This window comes from Ascaphus truei, chromosome 3, assembly GCF_040206685.1.
Source record: "Ascaphus truei isolate aAscTru1 chromosome 3, aAscTru1.hap1, whole genome shotgun sequence".
NCBI lineage: Eukaryota > Metazoa > Chordata > Amphibia > Anura > Ascaphidae > Ascaphus > Ascaphus truei.
This window is the reverse complement of record NC_134485.1, coordinates 72471818-72490512: the sequence shown is the minus strand read 5'-3', so window position 1 is coordinate 72490512 and position 18695 is coordinate 72471818. Positions and strand designations below refer to the sequence as shown.

The 18695-nt window shown below is 43.8% G+C and overlaps 1 protein-coding gene across 3 annotated transcripts in view; it reads right to left on the bottom strand.

Moving 5' to 3' along the window:
- Positions 1-14509, bottom strand: part of PCYT1B (phosphate cytidylyltransferase 1B, choline) — a 90519-nt gene extending 76010 nt beyond the window's left edge. For all 3 annotated transcript variants that reach the window (XM_075594268.1, XM_075594269.1, XM_075594270.1), the window contains exon 1: positions 14184-14509. In XM_075594268.1, the coding sequence (XP_075450383.1) occupies positions 14184-14300 (117 nt within the window). In that variant the 5' untranslated portion in view covers positions 14301-14509. The remainder of the gene's footprint in view (positions 1-14183) is intronic.
- Positions 14510-18695: the final 4186 nt, after the last annotated feature.

Sequence of the window (18695 nt, the reverse complement as noted above, 5' to 3'; positions counted from 1 at the left end):
TATTCTTCTTTCTTGTATCTTCTTCCGGTCTCTTCCGGGGTCTTCTTGTCTTCTTCGGCCATGCCCTGGCCTTCTTTCTTCTGTAGGAGGTCCTTCCTCCTCGGCGTCTGCCTTCAAAATGAGACGACATAGGCTTTTATAGGCCTATGACGTCACATTTTCGTCATATGGTTCCCACGGCCCTGATTGGGCCGTGAAAACCATGTGATTTGGGGGGAAAAAATTAATTTTGATGACGTCATTTAAAGGCAATGACGCCAGCCAATCAGAATGGCTGTGCTACAATTGCCTTTAAGATGACGTCATGAAAAGAAAGATGGCCGGCCTCACATGGTACGGTAGCCAATCAGAGCGTGGGAACTACATCCCAACTCTGATTGGCTCTAGTAGACCATGTGACAGAGGCTTGGGGGAGAACGGATGTGATGTCATTGAAAGGCCGTCACCTCGGGTGGTTCCCAGACCCCCGTGGGAACCACCCGAGGCCCCACAGACACCTGTGGGTCTGACCCGGGGCCCCCAGACATCCGGGGGCCTACCATGGGGACCCCATTATGGCCCACGGTGACCTGCGGAGACCACCTGGTGGGCCATGGCGCCCGGCGGGACCCACCAACAGGCCTCCAGACCCTGTGTGAAACATGATGCTGGTAACCTGTAGGTCTGTGAGGTGACCCGTCAGGCCCACCGGGGACTCACATGGGCCTGGGGTATTAACCCTGTATGTAAAATAATAAATCATGTATTTATGGGGGGGCACAGGGGGTGGGTTATGTATTTAATAAATAGAATGTTTATTGTGGGGCAATGTATTGTTTTTATTGTGGGTACTGGGGGTGGGGGGAGGGGGTATTGGCCCCAAGGGTATGTGGGTAGGCCTCCCGGCAAGGTATTGGGTGAGGGTGGTTAGGCCTTACGGGGTGGGGGGGGTAGTGGGGGAGGGTATGTAGGCCTCCCGAGTGGTGGGTGAGGGTGGGTTAACCCCTTAATGACTGTAGCGGTTAATAACCGCTATGGTGATTAAGGGGTTAGGGGACATTACATTGGCTGTTTTTATTCTTGTTTCTGTTTTGCAGCATCGGAGGGGGCATGGACGGTGATGAAGATGAGGATGGCCTTCATCGTGGCAGCCGGACAAGGGTGAGTGCAATATGTATTTAATGTATTTATTGTTCTTTATGTATTTAAAATGGGCACATTCACTATTATCCATATGTGGATAATAGTAATTTTGCCCTTTACTGTATTGTATGTTTAAGGGGGGGTGTATTTATTGTTAAGTATTGTGTGTTTTTTTGGGGGGGCACAGAATTGGTACAGCAGGGGAACACCCGAGGGCCCCCGCCAGCCTCTAGTATCATTGCTGTGCATCCCAAAAATGTGATATATGTAATGGGGGTATAGGGGTTGTTGGGGGCACAGGGGGTGTATGTTGTTTATTGCAATGTTTATTCGGGGCAATTGTCCCCAATAAACATGTTATTATGCATTCACCCCTTCATTGCCTTAGCGGATAACCGCTATGGTAATAAAGCAGCATTAATGTATTTTGATAATATTGTGCGGGAGCAGGGGGTCCCCTGAGCTGAACCGCATTGATTTGTGGCTCAGGGACCCCCTGCTTCCCGAGTTACAGGCCCCGGTATGGGGCATCGGAGGTCAGTGTCGGCACCATCTTTATAGCGTCCAAGATGCGACGTGGGCTCTATTAAGATGGCAGCGACACTGGCATCCGATGCCCCTTACCAGGGCCTGTAACTCGGGAAGCAGGGGGTCTCTGAGCCACAAATCAATGCGGTTCAGCTCAGGAGACCCCCTGCTCCGCACACTATTAATAAAAATACATTAATGCTGCTTAATTACCATAGCGGATAGCCGCTAAGGTAAGGAATGATTGTTTATTTATATGTGTGTTTTACTCATAGTGTAGATGTGCAGAGGGTCTCCGGAGCTGAACAGCTTTGGTTTTAGGTCCGGAGACCCCCTGCTTCCCGATATACAGGCCCCTTTATGGGGTGCCGGTATCCCTCTGCTTTGTTTACATTCCGCGGTCACGTGATCGGGACATTTAAATGCAGAGGGATACCGGCACCTCATAAAGGAGCCTGTATCTCGGGAAGCAGGGGGTCCCCGGACCTAAAACCAAAGCGGTTCAGCTCCGAGACCCCCTGCACATGTACACTATGAGTAAAAGTTGTTTAGAAAGATTTTTATTTTGCCGATGTTTGCGCAGAGAGTGGCGGATCTCTCTCTGCTGCAAATACATATCGGCAGAAACGGCCTATCGGCAGGTTATCGGGAGACATTCTGTTTCACCACCGGCTCATCTGCGTTTTTCTTTCGCAATGATTCGCCAGAGATTCGGCCCTTATTGAATACAGCAAAGGCAAATCGCCAAAATCATGCCGATAGTGAACACTTGCCGAGAGCACTTTTTTGGCGCTTACTGCATGAGGCCCTATGTGTATGTAATATGGGATAGAGCATTTAAAAGCCATAACTGGTTTAAATTGCCCTTTAGTAAATCCCTCAGTTCTGTTTTTTTCTTCTGGTTTTGTTTAGAAACCAGAGCTTTCTGAAGCTGTCTTTGGGGCCAGGTGGCAATACGAAATACAAAGGAAATCAAGTATTACATGTCTACTTTGCTATCCATGTAGAGTATTACTACTCACTGCAACACCCGATCATACAGTCAAAATTGTTTTATTACATAATGACTGTACTTTGTTCTTCTACGAATTGGTCTCAAACCGTGTCTTTATCTCCAAGCAAGGTCAAGTTGCACTATGTATCATGCAGTCCAGTTCATGCTGGGATAAAGAAGAAGGCAGAAAACTTAAACTAATAATAAGTATGGTCTGGGGCCGCAGATGGTAATCAGTTCCTAGCTAGGCAGAGGATGTGCCCTGGGAGATTATTGAAAGAAAATAGGTCTGGGTTTCAACATTTGTTGTCAAACAGAGCAAATCATCTGAGCGTTATTTTAGACCACTTTTCTATTCTAAGAGAAGATTTATCTGCAGAGCCTAAGTAGAGATGATATACCAAGTGAAAGTCCACCCAACTGCATTTGACAGGTGTTGCATCTTACACCCAAGAAAGGTACATGTCTAAATAGAAGTCAATAGCCAGTGGTTATTGGTGAATTTTACTCTACAAAACTAAATCTCTCTGTCCTCACCCCACCCCCCTCATACATGTTTTTATTTACAAATATACTTTCCCCCTCCCCCCAAAAAAAGTTAGTCAAATTCTTTTAGCCAAAGCAGTACTGAAATAAATGTAGTTAAAACCTCAGTAATTACATTTTTCCCCCTAACTATTTTTGCAATTGTCTCCAGCCTTTTTAGCTCCATGTTACATCACCAGTGCATAATTATAAGATCTAGTAATTACAATGATTTGACTAGCATGATTCATTTGTTGATCGCAGTCTGTGTACTGTTAACAGCAATAGGACGGCAAAGCCTTGTTATGTGATGGTTATAGGAGTACTGTATACGTAAGAGGAAAAGGGCACTCATTGGATATAGCTATGCAAAGGAGGACATCTGGGTTCATGGTTGGGTTTGTTAGACAGTGACAAATTATTTCTCTTCCCGGTTATTCAGGTATATTGAAAAGTGAAATGTATAAGCCAACTCTGACTACTATAGCAGCTCTATGCAGGCGTGAGAAAAAATATAATGTTAAACATTAATATAATTTATTGCTATGAATTTGCAAAAGCAGTGACATTTATCATTTTGATATATTTTTACATTTTGTGGCATTATCCAATAACATAAACCCAATCTCTTATACTTACAGTACTGATATTGTATTTTATTGTTGCAAACATATAAATCAGAAAGTGTATATTCCGATAAGGTAGTTATACTCCAAATTATGCAGTTCGTTAAAAAAAGAGAAGACATTATTTCCTAATTCCTGATTTATCAGACGTAAATCATCAAAAAAAAATCAATCTGATGCTTTCTTTAAAAAAAAATATTAATTTATTTAGTACACAATGTTCAAAACTGAATCAGGAATGTTAAAAACACTAATGTAATTTATGACTCAATTAAATGAGTCATAATTGAATGAGTAAAGTATGTGTGTACTTTCACACAAGGCAATTACTTAGTAAGTTTTCTGATAATAAATAACATAGCAGCAATGGATGTCTATATAAAAGTTGTACTAGAAGGAAGGAGCACTTCAGGGAAGACATGCTTGAGGTCAGATTGCCATGTTGAGCCAGTACAGATTATCTAAATGTGAAAACAACAAACTTGAAGTTCCCATCAATACATATGCATTTAATCAATAATGTCCGTGGTAGTACGGTATAGCTGTGTTTCCCAACCGGGTTTCCACAATAGTCTTAGGTGCCCTCCCCTGTGAGTAACAGAGGAGTGCTGCAGGATTTCACCTCCCCCAGAGCAGGGAGAAGGCAGAAAGGCTACTGGGGACACGTTTCTGGACAAGTTACCCAATTATCTGAGCAGGCTTCACACCCCAACTGTATCGCCTTAGATCCGCCACCATAAACCTGCCACAAATATACTAGTCAATAAAGAATCTGGTCGCTCTTCCTTCTTGTAGCGTTCACCCCACTGCTGGAACAATTTCCACGGATCCCTCAAATCCACTTTGACTGACTGTCTGTCTTGTTTCTTATGTGACTGCCGGCCTTGTTTTTTGTGTGCCTATCTATCGTTTTTGTGTGTGTGGGTGTGTGTAGCTGTGTACACTATTTTAGAGGTGCCAGGCAACTGATCATTATAAATAGGGGCGCCCCTCACAACTGAGCATTATGTATAGATGTGCCTCGAGAGCAAACAAGTTGCAAAATACTGGTGTATACAGTAAGGAATAGAGGCAAGCAAGACATTTTGGCAAGATTTTAAGTGACCAATTAAGGGGGAGTGGTAATTCTGAGGCAGCATGATGCAGCTACAACAGAGAACTCCTGGAAGGACTAACCCCTTGGAGAGCAGAGTGACAGAGACATTTTTACTGCAGTCTAGAATCACCAGAAATACTGCTTGAATACCTTCAATTACAGTGAACACAACTTAATCATAATGTGTATAGATTTCTAGAAAAAAAGTATATTTACAAAAAATATTATTATTTCTTCTCTTTACAGACAGGCCACATGCCATCTATATTAACAGATAACAATATTTAATGTTACACAAACAGTTTTTGGCCTCTTTAATTTTTCAAACATGATTAGATTGTTGCATAGTCCTAAAATAGTGTGCATTAATGTCATTTAGAAGTGTACTAATACGTACCATAAAATGAAATATTTGGAATCCGATCTTGGGTTTGTACTTTCTTTACTGCTGTGGGTGCTGTGAGGACTGTCTTTTTCTTGTTCCTCAAATTATTTTGTGGAATACCCCTTGATGCTACCAGTTTGCACAACATACAGTACACATGTATGATGGTGGCATTGTTTTGTGGAGTACACATTTAGGATTCTCCCTGAATCAACTGCATTCGGTTTGTCTCATTCTTACTTGGGTAAGGAGCAGTTAACTGTTTACAAACAACAGAGTCTGCATGTTAATATTTATTATTTATTTATTTATAAAATATTTTACCAGGAAGTAATACATTGAGAGTTACCTCTCGTTTTCAAGTATGTTCTGGGTACATTGTCATATTGTGTGCTCAACAGTTTCTATAATACTAGTTGTGCTTAATTTTATGTACTGTACTTTAGCCATCCAGAGTGCAAGACAATTATTACCTGTAGGCCTAACCACTAACACCCACAGCATATTAATTGATTTACAGTTTAAGGGACACACTTCTGAATTTACTACTACAGGAGAAAGGATGATAAGACTTTACATACAATACAGCTGAACCCCGTTAGAACGTAGTGCTCAGGGTCCACCCGATGCGACCGTGTTGTAACCGGATCACGGGAAAAAATGGCCGTGATCCTGGGTTCCGCATCTGCCACGTACTGTACCCGTACCCTGCATACTCCTCCTCTCAGCTCAGTGCTCTCCCTCGCTCCTGACATCACAGAATCCATGGCCCAATCAAGCCCTGGGTAGAGGTCAGTTGGTGGGACAGTCCACAATGATGCGCTCTGGACGTGCTGCTCACGCCAGAGCGGAGGTGGAGACACTGAAGCGCAGTAGCAGAGGGAGGGGGGGTGCCCACGTCTGCCCGCACCTGCACCGCCGACAGCACTGGCAGCACAATCCCAGGTTGGAGAGGCAACCTTAGCTGTTTGTTTTGTGCTAAGGGGGGGGGGGGGGGAATGGGAGCCACGCTCAGACCGCGTTATAAGCGGATCTGCGTTGTAGCAGATCGCGCTATAATGAGGTTGAGCTGTATTCATCTAGAATCCATTATAATTCATGTTATAATTCTTAAATATTTTTGATCATGGAACTGCGAAATTAAGCATTTATGTTGGTGATCTTCTTTGCATTTAGAGAATACAACATCCTCGCTCTTACATATATATATTACACTCGGCACAAAACATCAAATGTAGAAACAGTTTCTTATATCTGGTGCAAATTATTAGAAGCCAAAAAGTAAAATCACCTTAATCTTGGGGGATTTTTTAAAGCAAATTTTTTGAAGGAGAAAAAAATGACGCACGGAGAAGCAGACTTTCATAGATCCCAGTATATAATCTGTGCACATGTAACTCCTGGGGGCAAAAAAGGGCAAGCTCTACAGATTTGCACTCGTGACGTGAAAGGTGAATGATTTAAAACTTAGATTTGAATGGTATAACGCTAAAATAAATTGGCACAGAAAAGAGTTGTCTTTTGTCTTGGGAGCCAGCGTTGTTGCTGCAAACGGCGGTCCTGGACTGCTGGAGCATGGGAGTATGGAAACCCAATGCTCCAGAGGAAGCGGGGGGGGGGGGGAGGAGGAGGTGCACGCGTGGCCGAGAAGAGCCCAGCTCTGTATTCTTGCACAGACATACTCTCCCCAAAACTGCATCAGGCAACTCAACACCAGTTTTCCTAAGAGACGCATTTGTGGCTGCCAAAGAGTACAGTACTCGAAGAGTTTTTTTAAAATAGGGTTAGTTAGGATAGTGACAGTTATTCTAGTGACAATTTGGATAGTAACAGTTGGGGACCGACAGTTTTGAGACAGACAGGAAAGAGCAGACAGGATAGTAGAGAGAGAAAAGGCAAGAGAGAAATGAGTGATGGGAATACGGATATTAATGATAGGCTGCAGCAGGGTCGAGATATGAAATAGAGGGACAGGCAGCATAGAACATGCAGTAAGGTCCAAAGAGAAGCAAAATGTACAGTATATATAGTCACTTATGCGTCACTGGACCTGAAGAGGCTGTATGTAGTGCAGCTCAACGACGGTGGATGTGAGACAAAATAGACTCTACATAAGGAGAAAAACCAACCCCAAGCAATGTCAGAGGTCATACCGTAAGTGACGGAACAAAATGTTTATAATAACATCCCGTTTGTGGGTAGAATTAAGATATAGTCCAGGTTTATAGATGACATATTGATCATGTGGGATGGGAATGAGCAGACTTTTAATTTGTTTGTTATGTCCCTAAAACATTAAAATGATCAATATGTAATTTATATCAGTCCTTGGAGGAGATTCTATTGAATTTATGGATTTAAGAATACATGTAGATCAGAGGGGACTACAAGTGACTGAAACATTTAGAAAACCTGTGGCTATGAATGCGCTTTTATGTTATGCTAGTTCCCATCAAAAAACGGTATGGAAAGGGATACCTTTTGGGTAGCTACCATGGTTACATAGCAACTCTTCAGATGTTGGTACATTTCAGGAACGAGCCAGAGATTTATTTGAATGGCTTTTTTTGTAACGGATATGATGTCAAATTGGTTAGAAGGAAGCTATTGAAATCAAGACCTAAACTACTGGAGGAAAGATTGAACTTTATTTTTGATTATTCACCACTGGCAGATGACATTAGGCCCGTTCTATACTGCATGCGGCCGTGCGCACGTGTGTGCCTGTTCGAAGGTGCGTGCACGTGCCGCATGCTTTTTGTAAGTATACTGTGAGGGCTGTGAAGGTACAGTGTTTGTGTGTTTATGTGTGTTTGTGTGTATATATATATGCGTGTGTGTGTGTGTGTGTGTGTGTGTGTGTGTGTGTGTGTGTGTGTGTGTGTGTGTGTGTATGTATGTGTAATTTATTATTTATTAAAAAAACAAAACATTGGTAAAAATAAAATATTTATTAAATTTGTGCAGACACAAAAATACACACACACACATATACATACATACACATGCATACATATATACACACACACACACATATACATACATTCAGCGCCGGTAGCGGCACGAAAAGATGATTTTTCCCGTCCTCGCCGCTGTCTGTCGGCTCCCCGCTCCCTGCCGTGCGCGTGCGAGTGGCCCTTGTATAGAAGGGCTGGCTGACCTCAGCCATCTATAACAGCCGGGCACGCGCATGGCGTAGCATGCCCCGCCACTATAGAACGGCCCTTAGGAGAATAATTTGTAATAAATGGTCTATTACTCTCTCCCATTTGCGGTAAGCAACCTAAAATTATTTTTAGACAGTGTCTGAATAATGACCAACGGTCAATTGAGAACAAAAGCACAAATACTGTTGTGCTTCCTGTAACTTTTATGTGAAAAAATTATTTAAAAAAAAAAAAAAAATCTTTATCCTTCATGGCCAGCAATATAGAATTTAAGATTTTATAACTGTAGAAGAATATTTATATTGTATCTTCTATGCTGCCCCTTTAATATGATATATATGTGGCAAACACCGTCAGATGAGAAATAGGGTCGTGGAACATCGTAGATTAATAACAGAGGGGAGAGCTCCTTACACCTGGATCAACACTTTAAAAATGTTCATAACAGTCATTCTAATCTCCTCCAAGTTATGGGTTTGGAGGTGTGATGGTGAAGGGGTAACCAGGCTCACTAATAAAGGTTAAGCCAGTTTGGTTACCTCAATCCATGTATTGGGGTTCGGGAGTGTCAGCTCTTGAGCCCAGTGATTGTACATGCATTGTGAAAAATTATGCAACAATAAAGAATGTATGTGTTTTTACATTTTCAGGAGTGCCAGCAAGCAGAGATTGCTGGGCTATGAGTTTCAAGGGGGGTTTTGCTGAGAAAGTGTTGTCAGAATGTGTCTAGGTAGGGGTCGAGAGTTGCTGGATACCCCAAAAATGTACCCGGGAAACAGGCCGGATTCCCCGATACATTTAGACACATTGTCCCGGCAAAATCTCCCCTTGAAAAAGCTTGCGCGACTCACCGCTAGGATTCCCTGCTTCAGCACAGACCAGAAAGGTAAATGGGGCATAGGGATGTGAGGTGTCCACGGAACGGTCAAGGGGTCCCTAGGTTAAGGGGGATACCCAGTTAATGCCCAGGTCACCCAGAACCCGGTATAGGGGTTCTGGGGTGCTCCAACCATAGATAAGGTTGTGAGGAGTTTTAAAAGGTTAAGTCTAGTTTATAGTGTGTGGGGAATAGGGCTAGTAAGAAATAAAGTGCGGCTTCTTATTCTATTCCCCATATCAGAAGACGTAGGAAAGCTAAAATGTATATTTTATTAAACAGTGTGTTTTAAGTACATATATGCTTGTGCACAGTATAATGAGCTGGGTCTCTCCGGGCCGATGTTCTGAGTGAGTCACTGGGCTACCAGCTTGGTGCCAGCATGTCTACTCAGACATCGGACATGAAAGCCACAGAGGATGACAGAGGTGTGAAGAACATTTGGGCAGGAGGTTTAGGCTTGAGTAGCCACGTCCTGGGATGAATGGAAGTCCTTGGGACTACCATTTGCCCCAGCAGACTGTGAGGAGCCTAAATCAGCGGGTGGCTTCTGCATACCAAGTGGCAAAGGTGGCAAGCTTGCGCATGCCCTTGGCTGATTCAGAAGATCTGCTTGCCCAGCTTCAGAAGACTGGCAGCCATCTGATTTACTGGTGAGAAAGTTCCCACGCTGGGATTGGCTGTAGTATTTCATGAATGAACTCAGAAATACTATAAGAATCCCTCAGCCAATCCGGACATCAGATTCTAAGCGCCAGAACAGCAGCGGTAAATTTGCATGTACCAAAAGATGCCCTCAGTGAAATAGCCGGCTTCAAAAATTTAAAGTCGAAATATTTTCTAAGTCTAGCATTCACGGCTGGGATTGTAACACGAATTTAGTTCCAGGACGTTTGGGGCTAACTCCCGGTGAAGTGATATCCGGACCTACAGAGGAAAGAGAGCGGTAGTGTCAGGAACTTCATGCTGATTTGAGTTCCAGGACATTTCTGGCTAAGTTTCAGTCAACTAAAAACTTTGGTTTTTCGTTCATTTCAACTAGGAAAGTCTGGTTTTGTAGCCCAGACCTCCAGTACGTGTGTCTTTCTTATGTATTTTGTGTTCCACTGTATGTTTGCCTATTTCAAGTGAATAAACCTTAATTAATTTCATTATCTCGTTTTGCTCAATGAATGATCCTGGTAAAAAGGTGTAAACTGCCTGCTCTCCCGTGACAGGAGATAGTGCAGAAACTTGGGAAAGGTGGTGACAGAGAGTGCCACATTATTAGAAAGAGAATGTTTTTGGATCCATAGACCATCAGCCTTGGTTCCAAGGGAATTCAATGATACTGTATGTATCATTATGATACTGTGATATTATGATTCTGTATCATTAGCTAGAAAAAAGTACAGTGCTGAGTGTATTCTTATTACAAATAATGTTGAGAGCATTTTGGGTGTTATTCACTATGCCTTGTATACCTTTCCTCCTTAATATATCCAGATTTATTACTATAAATGGTTACCATAGTTATATTGTAATAATGTTTCAGAATGTATGCACATTTGCATCATTTGATAGTATAGTTGATTGGATTGATACTGTCTTGTAGAGCAATAATATTGTATGTATCTTTTTTGAATTGCCTAACTTTGTTTGATATGTTGCACTTTTTCTGGGGGAACCTTTGGGTCTCCGGAAAGGTTAAAAAGTGCCCCCGGTAGTGCAGTTTGCCATTCCTAATGTCTTGACCGCTGAGCGGCGTGAAACAACTGTCGGTGTTGTGTAGGATGAGTTGTTATTGACCCTACAGGGTTCTAGTACCGTGACCATGCAAATTGTCGGTCGTTGAGTCTATTATACCTGGTGAGGTGAAATCAATATATATATTTGTTCCATGTATTTTTAAACGCTGGATTTTTATACTCTTATATTTTCATTATAATATTGGACTGGGAGCACCGGACCACATTCACTTACGGAGAGCGAGTATATCTTCCAGCATGACTCTGCAATGACTCAGAATTTGTGGGGTATGTGGAAACACTATTTCCTCTTTGAACATATATACAGGGTTGAACACATAGTGTGTGCAGCTCTTGTTCTTTATTATATAATATACTTTATTGAAAGTAGGACAATAAATAGAATAGTAATTATCTTGGTGTTGTTTGCAATTAGGCTTTCTATTAAAAAAAAAAAAAAGGCAAGGAATGGGCTACATGATTTATTGTTTTTCACTTGTTCATGGCTCCAATATATAGCTACGTGGAACTGCACCTTTAATCCTAAAAAGGCTTATCCTTGACATTTGTGGATTTATGATTAAGCTGCCATTCTACACTTTGATTCTCAAATTCATGTCGAGCTAGTGCTAATGTCCCAGGGAGTTGAGAGTCGAGATTTGAGCTAATATGTTCTTTCCAAAACTTTGTGGGCCCAAGCAAACTACAATGTACCTTTATATTAATAACATGAAACCTGGTTACACTCAAAACAGATCGGTTGGGAATATTTTTTACTTGGATCTTTTTTGATCATACGGGCAATTTTCTGAGAATATGTAAAAAAAAAAAAAAAATTGAGATCTGTGAGCCTCGCAATTGTGTCTCCAAAATCACAGATATAAATTACAAGTTTAAAATGGCTGAAATCCAAAGTGAAACTAGTTACAGATATCAGTACCAGTACCAATAAGAAGTACTGTTGTGCAGTATGTAAAATGTAAGCAGCATATTAGTGTTCTAATAAATGTATTAATTATGTTTGTAACCGATAGAATAGAGCAGGGGTGCGTAAACTGGGGTGGGGGGGTGGGAGGACGCAGCGCTTACAGAGTGCCCACGCTCATCCCCTAGGCATTTAAATTAAATGCCAGGGATTGCGCGCCCTAAGTCTCTGTAACTTCCCTTACCTTGTCTCTGGCGGCTTCTGGTGACGCGCTGTTATGGCAACGCGGTGCCAAATGATGGAGACAAGGTAAGGAGCAGAGGGAGCGTGAGCAGCGGGGGAGAGCAGGCAGGGGGCGCAGAGGGGAATGTTTGCGCGCCCCTGGAATAGAGCATTATGAATTAAAACAATGCAAACATAAGAACACCACAAGAAAAAAACAGAAGGAAAAAAAAATGATTTCACTAAGATGTGGTTCATTTGAAAAATAGTCACCATAACATGTTAAACAGGAACTTTGGTAGTTAAAAGTGGCTCTGAGTAACGGCACTGACTCTGATAAGAACAATACTGTGTTAAAAGCAGGGGAGCCTGGTTTGAATCCCAGTGTCAGTTCCTTGTGCCTTTGTGCAAGTCATTTTATCTCCCTGTGCCTCAGGCACCAAAACCTAGATTAGTAAAATTATTTGGGCTGGGACTGTGTCTGTAAAAAATGATATGTACAATGCTGATTACATTACTACACTGTAGCTATGAAGTACTTTGAATCAAATTTGGAGAAAGTCACTATATGAAATAAAAAGTTATTATTATGAAAGTGAATTTAATGTTGTTTAACATTTTACCGTTTTGGTATTAAAACATGTAAACTGATTAGCAATTGACCAAGTCAAATCTAATCAAAATTGAAGGGCCAGGTGCCAATACAAAATTGCATATCCATATTCTGTGTAGAAGGCCACGTGTGCAAGGGAGGTGTGAGGTAGCTCCTTCTCAATTCAACTCTCCACAATTACTTCTATAGTATTTTAGTATCTGGGAAATAACACAGAATTTCTTACACTTACAAATATATTCAAGGGATACATCTAACATACCCAGCAACATCCAGATGTATTTTGTTTTATCAATAATATTTAAACAAAGAGAGCAGTAATAAGATTATAGTTCTTTGTAGCTTTTAGCCAAAGATGCTTCCTGGTTGCAAAATGAAGCTGAAAATGTAAAATAGTTCAAAATTATATTTTGGAAACATAAAGCATATTTGGTCAACAGCTTGAAAGTGATATCATCGTTCAATTTCTTTCTTAGATATTCATCTACTAAGTAATCAACATATTCTGCTTATCATTTATCAGACAATTTTAGAACAATGAATGATAGAAATAGGTATAACCGTGTAGCACAGATATCACTCAACTTAATGGAGGGGGGAAAATCCCGGAGACTTCCACAAACCAAAACAAAGACTGGTTTACTTAGAAGGATTTATTTACCACAAGATCACAGCTGCTGTCCACAGGAGGACACTCCCTATTCCAAAGCCACACTGTCCACAGGAGGACACTCCCTATTCCAACGCCACACTGTCCACAGGAGAACACTCCCTATTCCATAGCCACACTGTCCACAGGAGGACACTCCCTATTCCATAGCCACACTGTCCACAGGAGAACACTCCCTATTCCAACGCCACACTGTCCACAGGAGAACACTCCCTATTCCAACGCCACACTGTCCACAGGAGAACACTCCCTATTCCAAAGCCACACTGTCCACAGGAGGACACTCCCTATTCCAAAGCCACACTGTCCACAGGAGGACACTCCCTATTCCAAAGCCACACTGTCCACAGGAGGACACTCCCTATTCCAAAGCCACACTGTCCACAGGAGGACACTCCCTATTCCAAAGCCACACTGTGACACAGGAGAGAACACTCTCTATTCCAAAGCCACACTGTGACACAGGAGAGAACACTCTCTATTCCAAAGCCACACTAGCAATCTCAGGGATCCTCCAGTATCTCTCTGCACTACCAGTGCAATGCTGCCTTGTAACCTAACTCCCCTCACTGCAGATATCAGGCACACAGCACGGGTGGATTAACCCTGCAGCTAAATTGTTGACACAAAGCATTTGCAAGGACTGCTTTATCTGAATCCTTTGTGTCTGAACTCACCAGCGCATGCAACGATGATCTTTACTTACCAAGCGAGGCCGAGGACAAGTGTGCTCTAATTCCTCCATGGTTTCTAAGGGAAGCTCATCACAAAGGGATTTGGGGACACCTGTCTCTGACTCAGCAGCAATGTTGAGTACTGGCATGGCCAGAACAGGCTTCTTTCAGCTCTACCCCCCTTCTATTGAGCGTCTCTCGGGTATTCTTAATGTATTTTTTTTGTGGTCTTCCTTCCTCTCTCTTCCCATGAGAAACAGAAGGTTGTTTTGTTTTAATGTTATAAGTAGAGGCTGTGATGCACAGGGCCTCGGGTATCACTATAACAACCAGGCAGCAGTACAGCATACGGCACAGAATACAGAGGCCTCATTTGCATATCGCCTTGTGATTGGACACTGTCATTCCAGCACAATTTTAAATCAATGATGCATCCTGTGAACAGCATAAGCTTGGGATAACTTGCTTTCTGTGCATCCCTTAGAATACTTGCTTCCTGTTCATCCCTTTGTGTTTTTTGTTTCAGGAATGTAGCCATCTCTGTTTTTGTTTTCTTTTTCTTCGTTATGATGAAGAAGTTTAATACAGTGGCTACCATGCGTATTTTATGTTGTGCCATTACAATAAAGTCATAGAACTTCCTGTATCACCATCAATTTTCTGCGCATTTATTTCAGGGTAATTTTAGCTAGATTTGTTTAGCGTATCTACATCCCCTTAAATGGGGTACAGTCATTAACCTGCAAGAATGGTGTTTTTGTGTAAACATTTATATTTTCGCATTGGAAACACAGCTCTCATGTACAAACCGCGCGAAAATAGCAATTTAGTTAAGTGCATCTGCTTGGTATGCAAAGATGGAAAGCCTGCAAATATACAGTAGGTATTCGCATGCTATTCAATAACCAGCAAGATTATTCAGATATCTCCCCTCCATCACATAGGCGAGTTTGTGAATTTTGAGAATTTCTCTCTCTCTCTTTCTAGGAAATCCCCATTGTGGCTAGTCTGGGGAGAAGAGAATGCCCTATTGCTTCAGCTAGAAAACAGGTGATGTTGAAAGTGTTACAGTATAGGCATTAAACATTTAAAGCAGCAATACATTAAAAATCCTGTTTTGTTTTTTGTTTTTTAATACATCAGTTGTGTAGTATTAGATTAAACTTACTGCACTTTTTTTTATTCCCCCCCTCACTCTTTATACCCTTTTTAATGAATTTTAATGTACAGCAGCGGTTGCGGCACCGGAGGATTAACGCTGTGGGCGGTCCATTCAGACGAATGGACTCCTCCTGCCCCATTGTTGCTGAAATTGTCTCGGCGCCGCAGACTTTTGCTTGTTGGTCCACGGTGCCGGAGACAGTAAGTCTTGCAAAATCTGTAGTAAGTTTACATTCAAAATCCTATGTGTTTTTTAATAAATCAGATGTGAAGTATTAGATAATACTCACTGTGTTTTTTTATCCCCCCCCCCCTCTCCACATTTTATGCCCCTTTGAATCTACTATATATTTGTGAAAGCACTGTATGTTTGTCTGCATGGCCTGTGTCCCTAGCGGCAATCTCATTGGTCCCTTGGGCCGCCCCCGCACACCTCTCATTGGCCTGAGGCGGAGTGACGGGCCAAAGGACACACAGTGTCACACACACACAGTGTCACACACACACACACACACACACACAGTGTCACACACACACAGTGTCTCACACACACACACACACCTCACCCCCCCCCAAGCTCATCCCCCCCCAAGCTCACACCCCCCCCCCAAGCTCACACCCCGGCGCCGCTACAGTCAGCGGGGGGGCCACAACACGCTGCCTCCCGCCTCACATCCACGTGGGAGCGGCCGGATGGGTGAGGCAGCGGCCGGATGGGTGAGGCAGCATACCCACGGGCCTCGCCGCATGCTCCTCGGCACCGCCTCACCTCTCCCACCCCCCCTCACAGCAAAGCCCAGCCTACCAGGCGCCGCCTGCAACGCTCCTTGGCACCGCCTCGAGGCGGAGGCCAGCGGGGGGGCTCCCGTCCTGCAGGAGGGAACCCACACATGCCCCGTGCTGCTCACCCCCCCTCCACATGCCCCGTGCTGCTCACCCCCCCTCCACATGCCCCGTGCTGCTCTCCCCCCCTCCACATGCCCTGTGCTGCTCTCCCCCCTCCACATGCCCCGTGCTGCTCTCCCCCCCCTCCCCATGCCCCGTGCTGCTCTCCCTGCAGCTTCCCCCCCCCTCCACATGCCCCGTGCTGCTCTCTCTGCAGCTTCCCCCCCCTCCACATGCCCTCTGTCCGGCTCCCGTCCGATCCCCGCCCCTCCGTACCAGATGACTGCAGGGTCCGTCTCCCGGCCTGCACGAGGAAGATGCTGCCGACTGTAAGGTAAGCAGCTCCCCCTCCCCCCCCCCACACACATTCCTTCATCTCCAGCCTGATCCCTCCGTACATACACACACATGTAGGCACACACACACACGTACACATACACACACACGTACACAGACACACACACGTACACAGACACACACACGTACACAGACACACACATGTACACAGACACAGACACACACACGTAGACACACACACACACACACACACACGTAGACACACACACACCTATACAGACACCTATACAGACACACGTATACACACAGACACACGTATACACACAGACACACGTATACACACAGACACACGTATACACACAGACACACGTATACACACACACACGTATACACACAGACACACGTATACACACAGACACACGTATACACACAGACACACGTATACACACAGACACACGTATACACACACACACGTATACACACAGACACACGTATACACACAGACACACGTATACACACAGACACACGTATACACACAGACACACGTATACACATGTATACACACACGTATATACACACACACACACACGTATATACACACACGTATACACACACGTATACACACGTAGACACACGTATACACACTCACACATAGGCACACGTATACACACACACCACACGTAGGCACACGTATACACACACACACACACACGTAGACACACATATACACACACACACATGTAGACACACACGCGTAGACACACACGTACACACACGTATACACACACACACGTATACACACACACGTACACACACGTGTACACACACGTATACATACACACGTACACACACGTATACACACAGCACACGTTGACACACGTATACACGCAGACACACATATACACGCAGACACACGTATACACGCAGGCACACGTATACACGCAAGCACACGTAGACACGCAGGCACACGTAGACACGCAGGCACACGTAGACACGCAGGCACACGTACACACGCACACACACGTACACACGCACACACACGTACACAAACGTAGACACGCACACACATGTAGACACGCACACACACGTAGACACGCACACACACGTACACACACACACACACACACACACGTAGACACACACACACGTAGACACACACACACGCACGTAGACACACTCACAAGCACGTAGACACACACACGTACACGTAGACACGTACACACACACATATGTACACGTATACTCACACACATGGAGTCATACACACACACATGTAGACATACACACACACGTATACACACACACACACACACACACACACACACACGTATACATACACATCATGTATACACACACACATGTATACACACACACACATACATGTATACACACACATGTATACACACACACATGTATACACACACACATGTATACACACACACAAATGTATACACACACAATGTATACACACACAATGTATACACACACAATGTATACACACACAATGTATACACACACAATGTATACACACACATGTGTATACACACACATGTGTATACACACACACATGTATACACACACACATGTATACACACACATGTATACACACACACATGTACACACACACACACACGTAGACATACACACACACGTACACATACACACACACACACATGTATACACACACACACACATACAATGTATACACACAAACATGTATACACACACACAAACATGTATACACACATGTATACACACACACGTGTGTATACACACACACACACACACGTATACACACACACACACTATCCCCAGCACCACCACATCAGCACACCGGTATCCCATGCCCCCCCCCCCCCCCAGCACACTGGCATTCTCGGCTCCCCACCATTCCCAGCCCCCATCAACACCATCAGCACCCACACATTGGCACCTTCGCACCTCCCCCATCGGCACACCCACATCCGCACCCCCACATCAGCAACAAACCCTCCAAAATCAGCACACCGATACAATCACCATCAGTACAGCCACAGCAGCAGTACCACCGCACACCGCCATGGGCCGCGTGGACCACTCCCCACCCAAATGCCACCCCCACACCACAAACATCCCGGCCAACGCCGGGGCTCTCAGCTAGTAAGTTATAATGTATTAAGATACAGAAGCCAAACACTTCCTCTTCTGAAATAGGTGGCCAT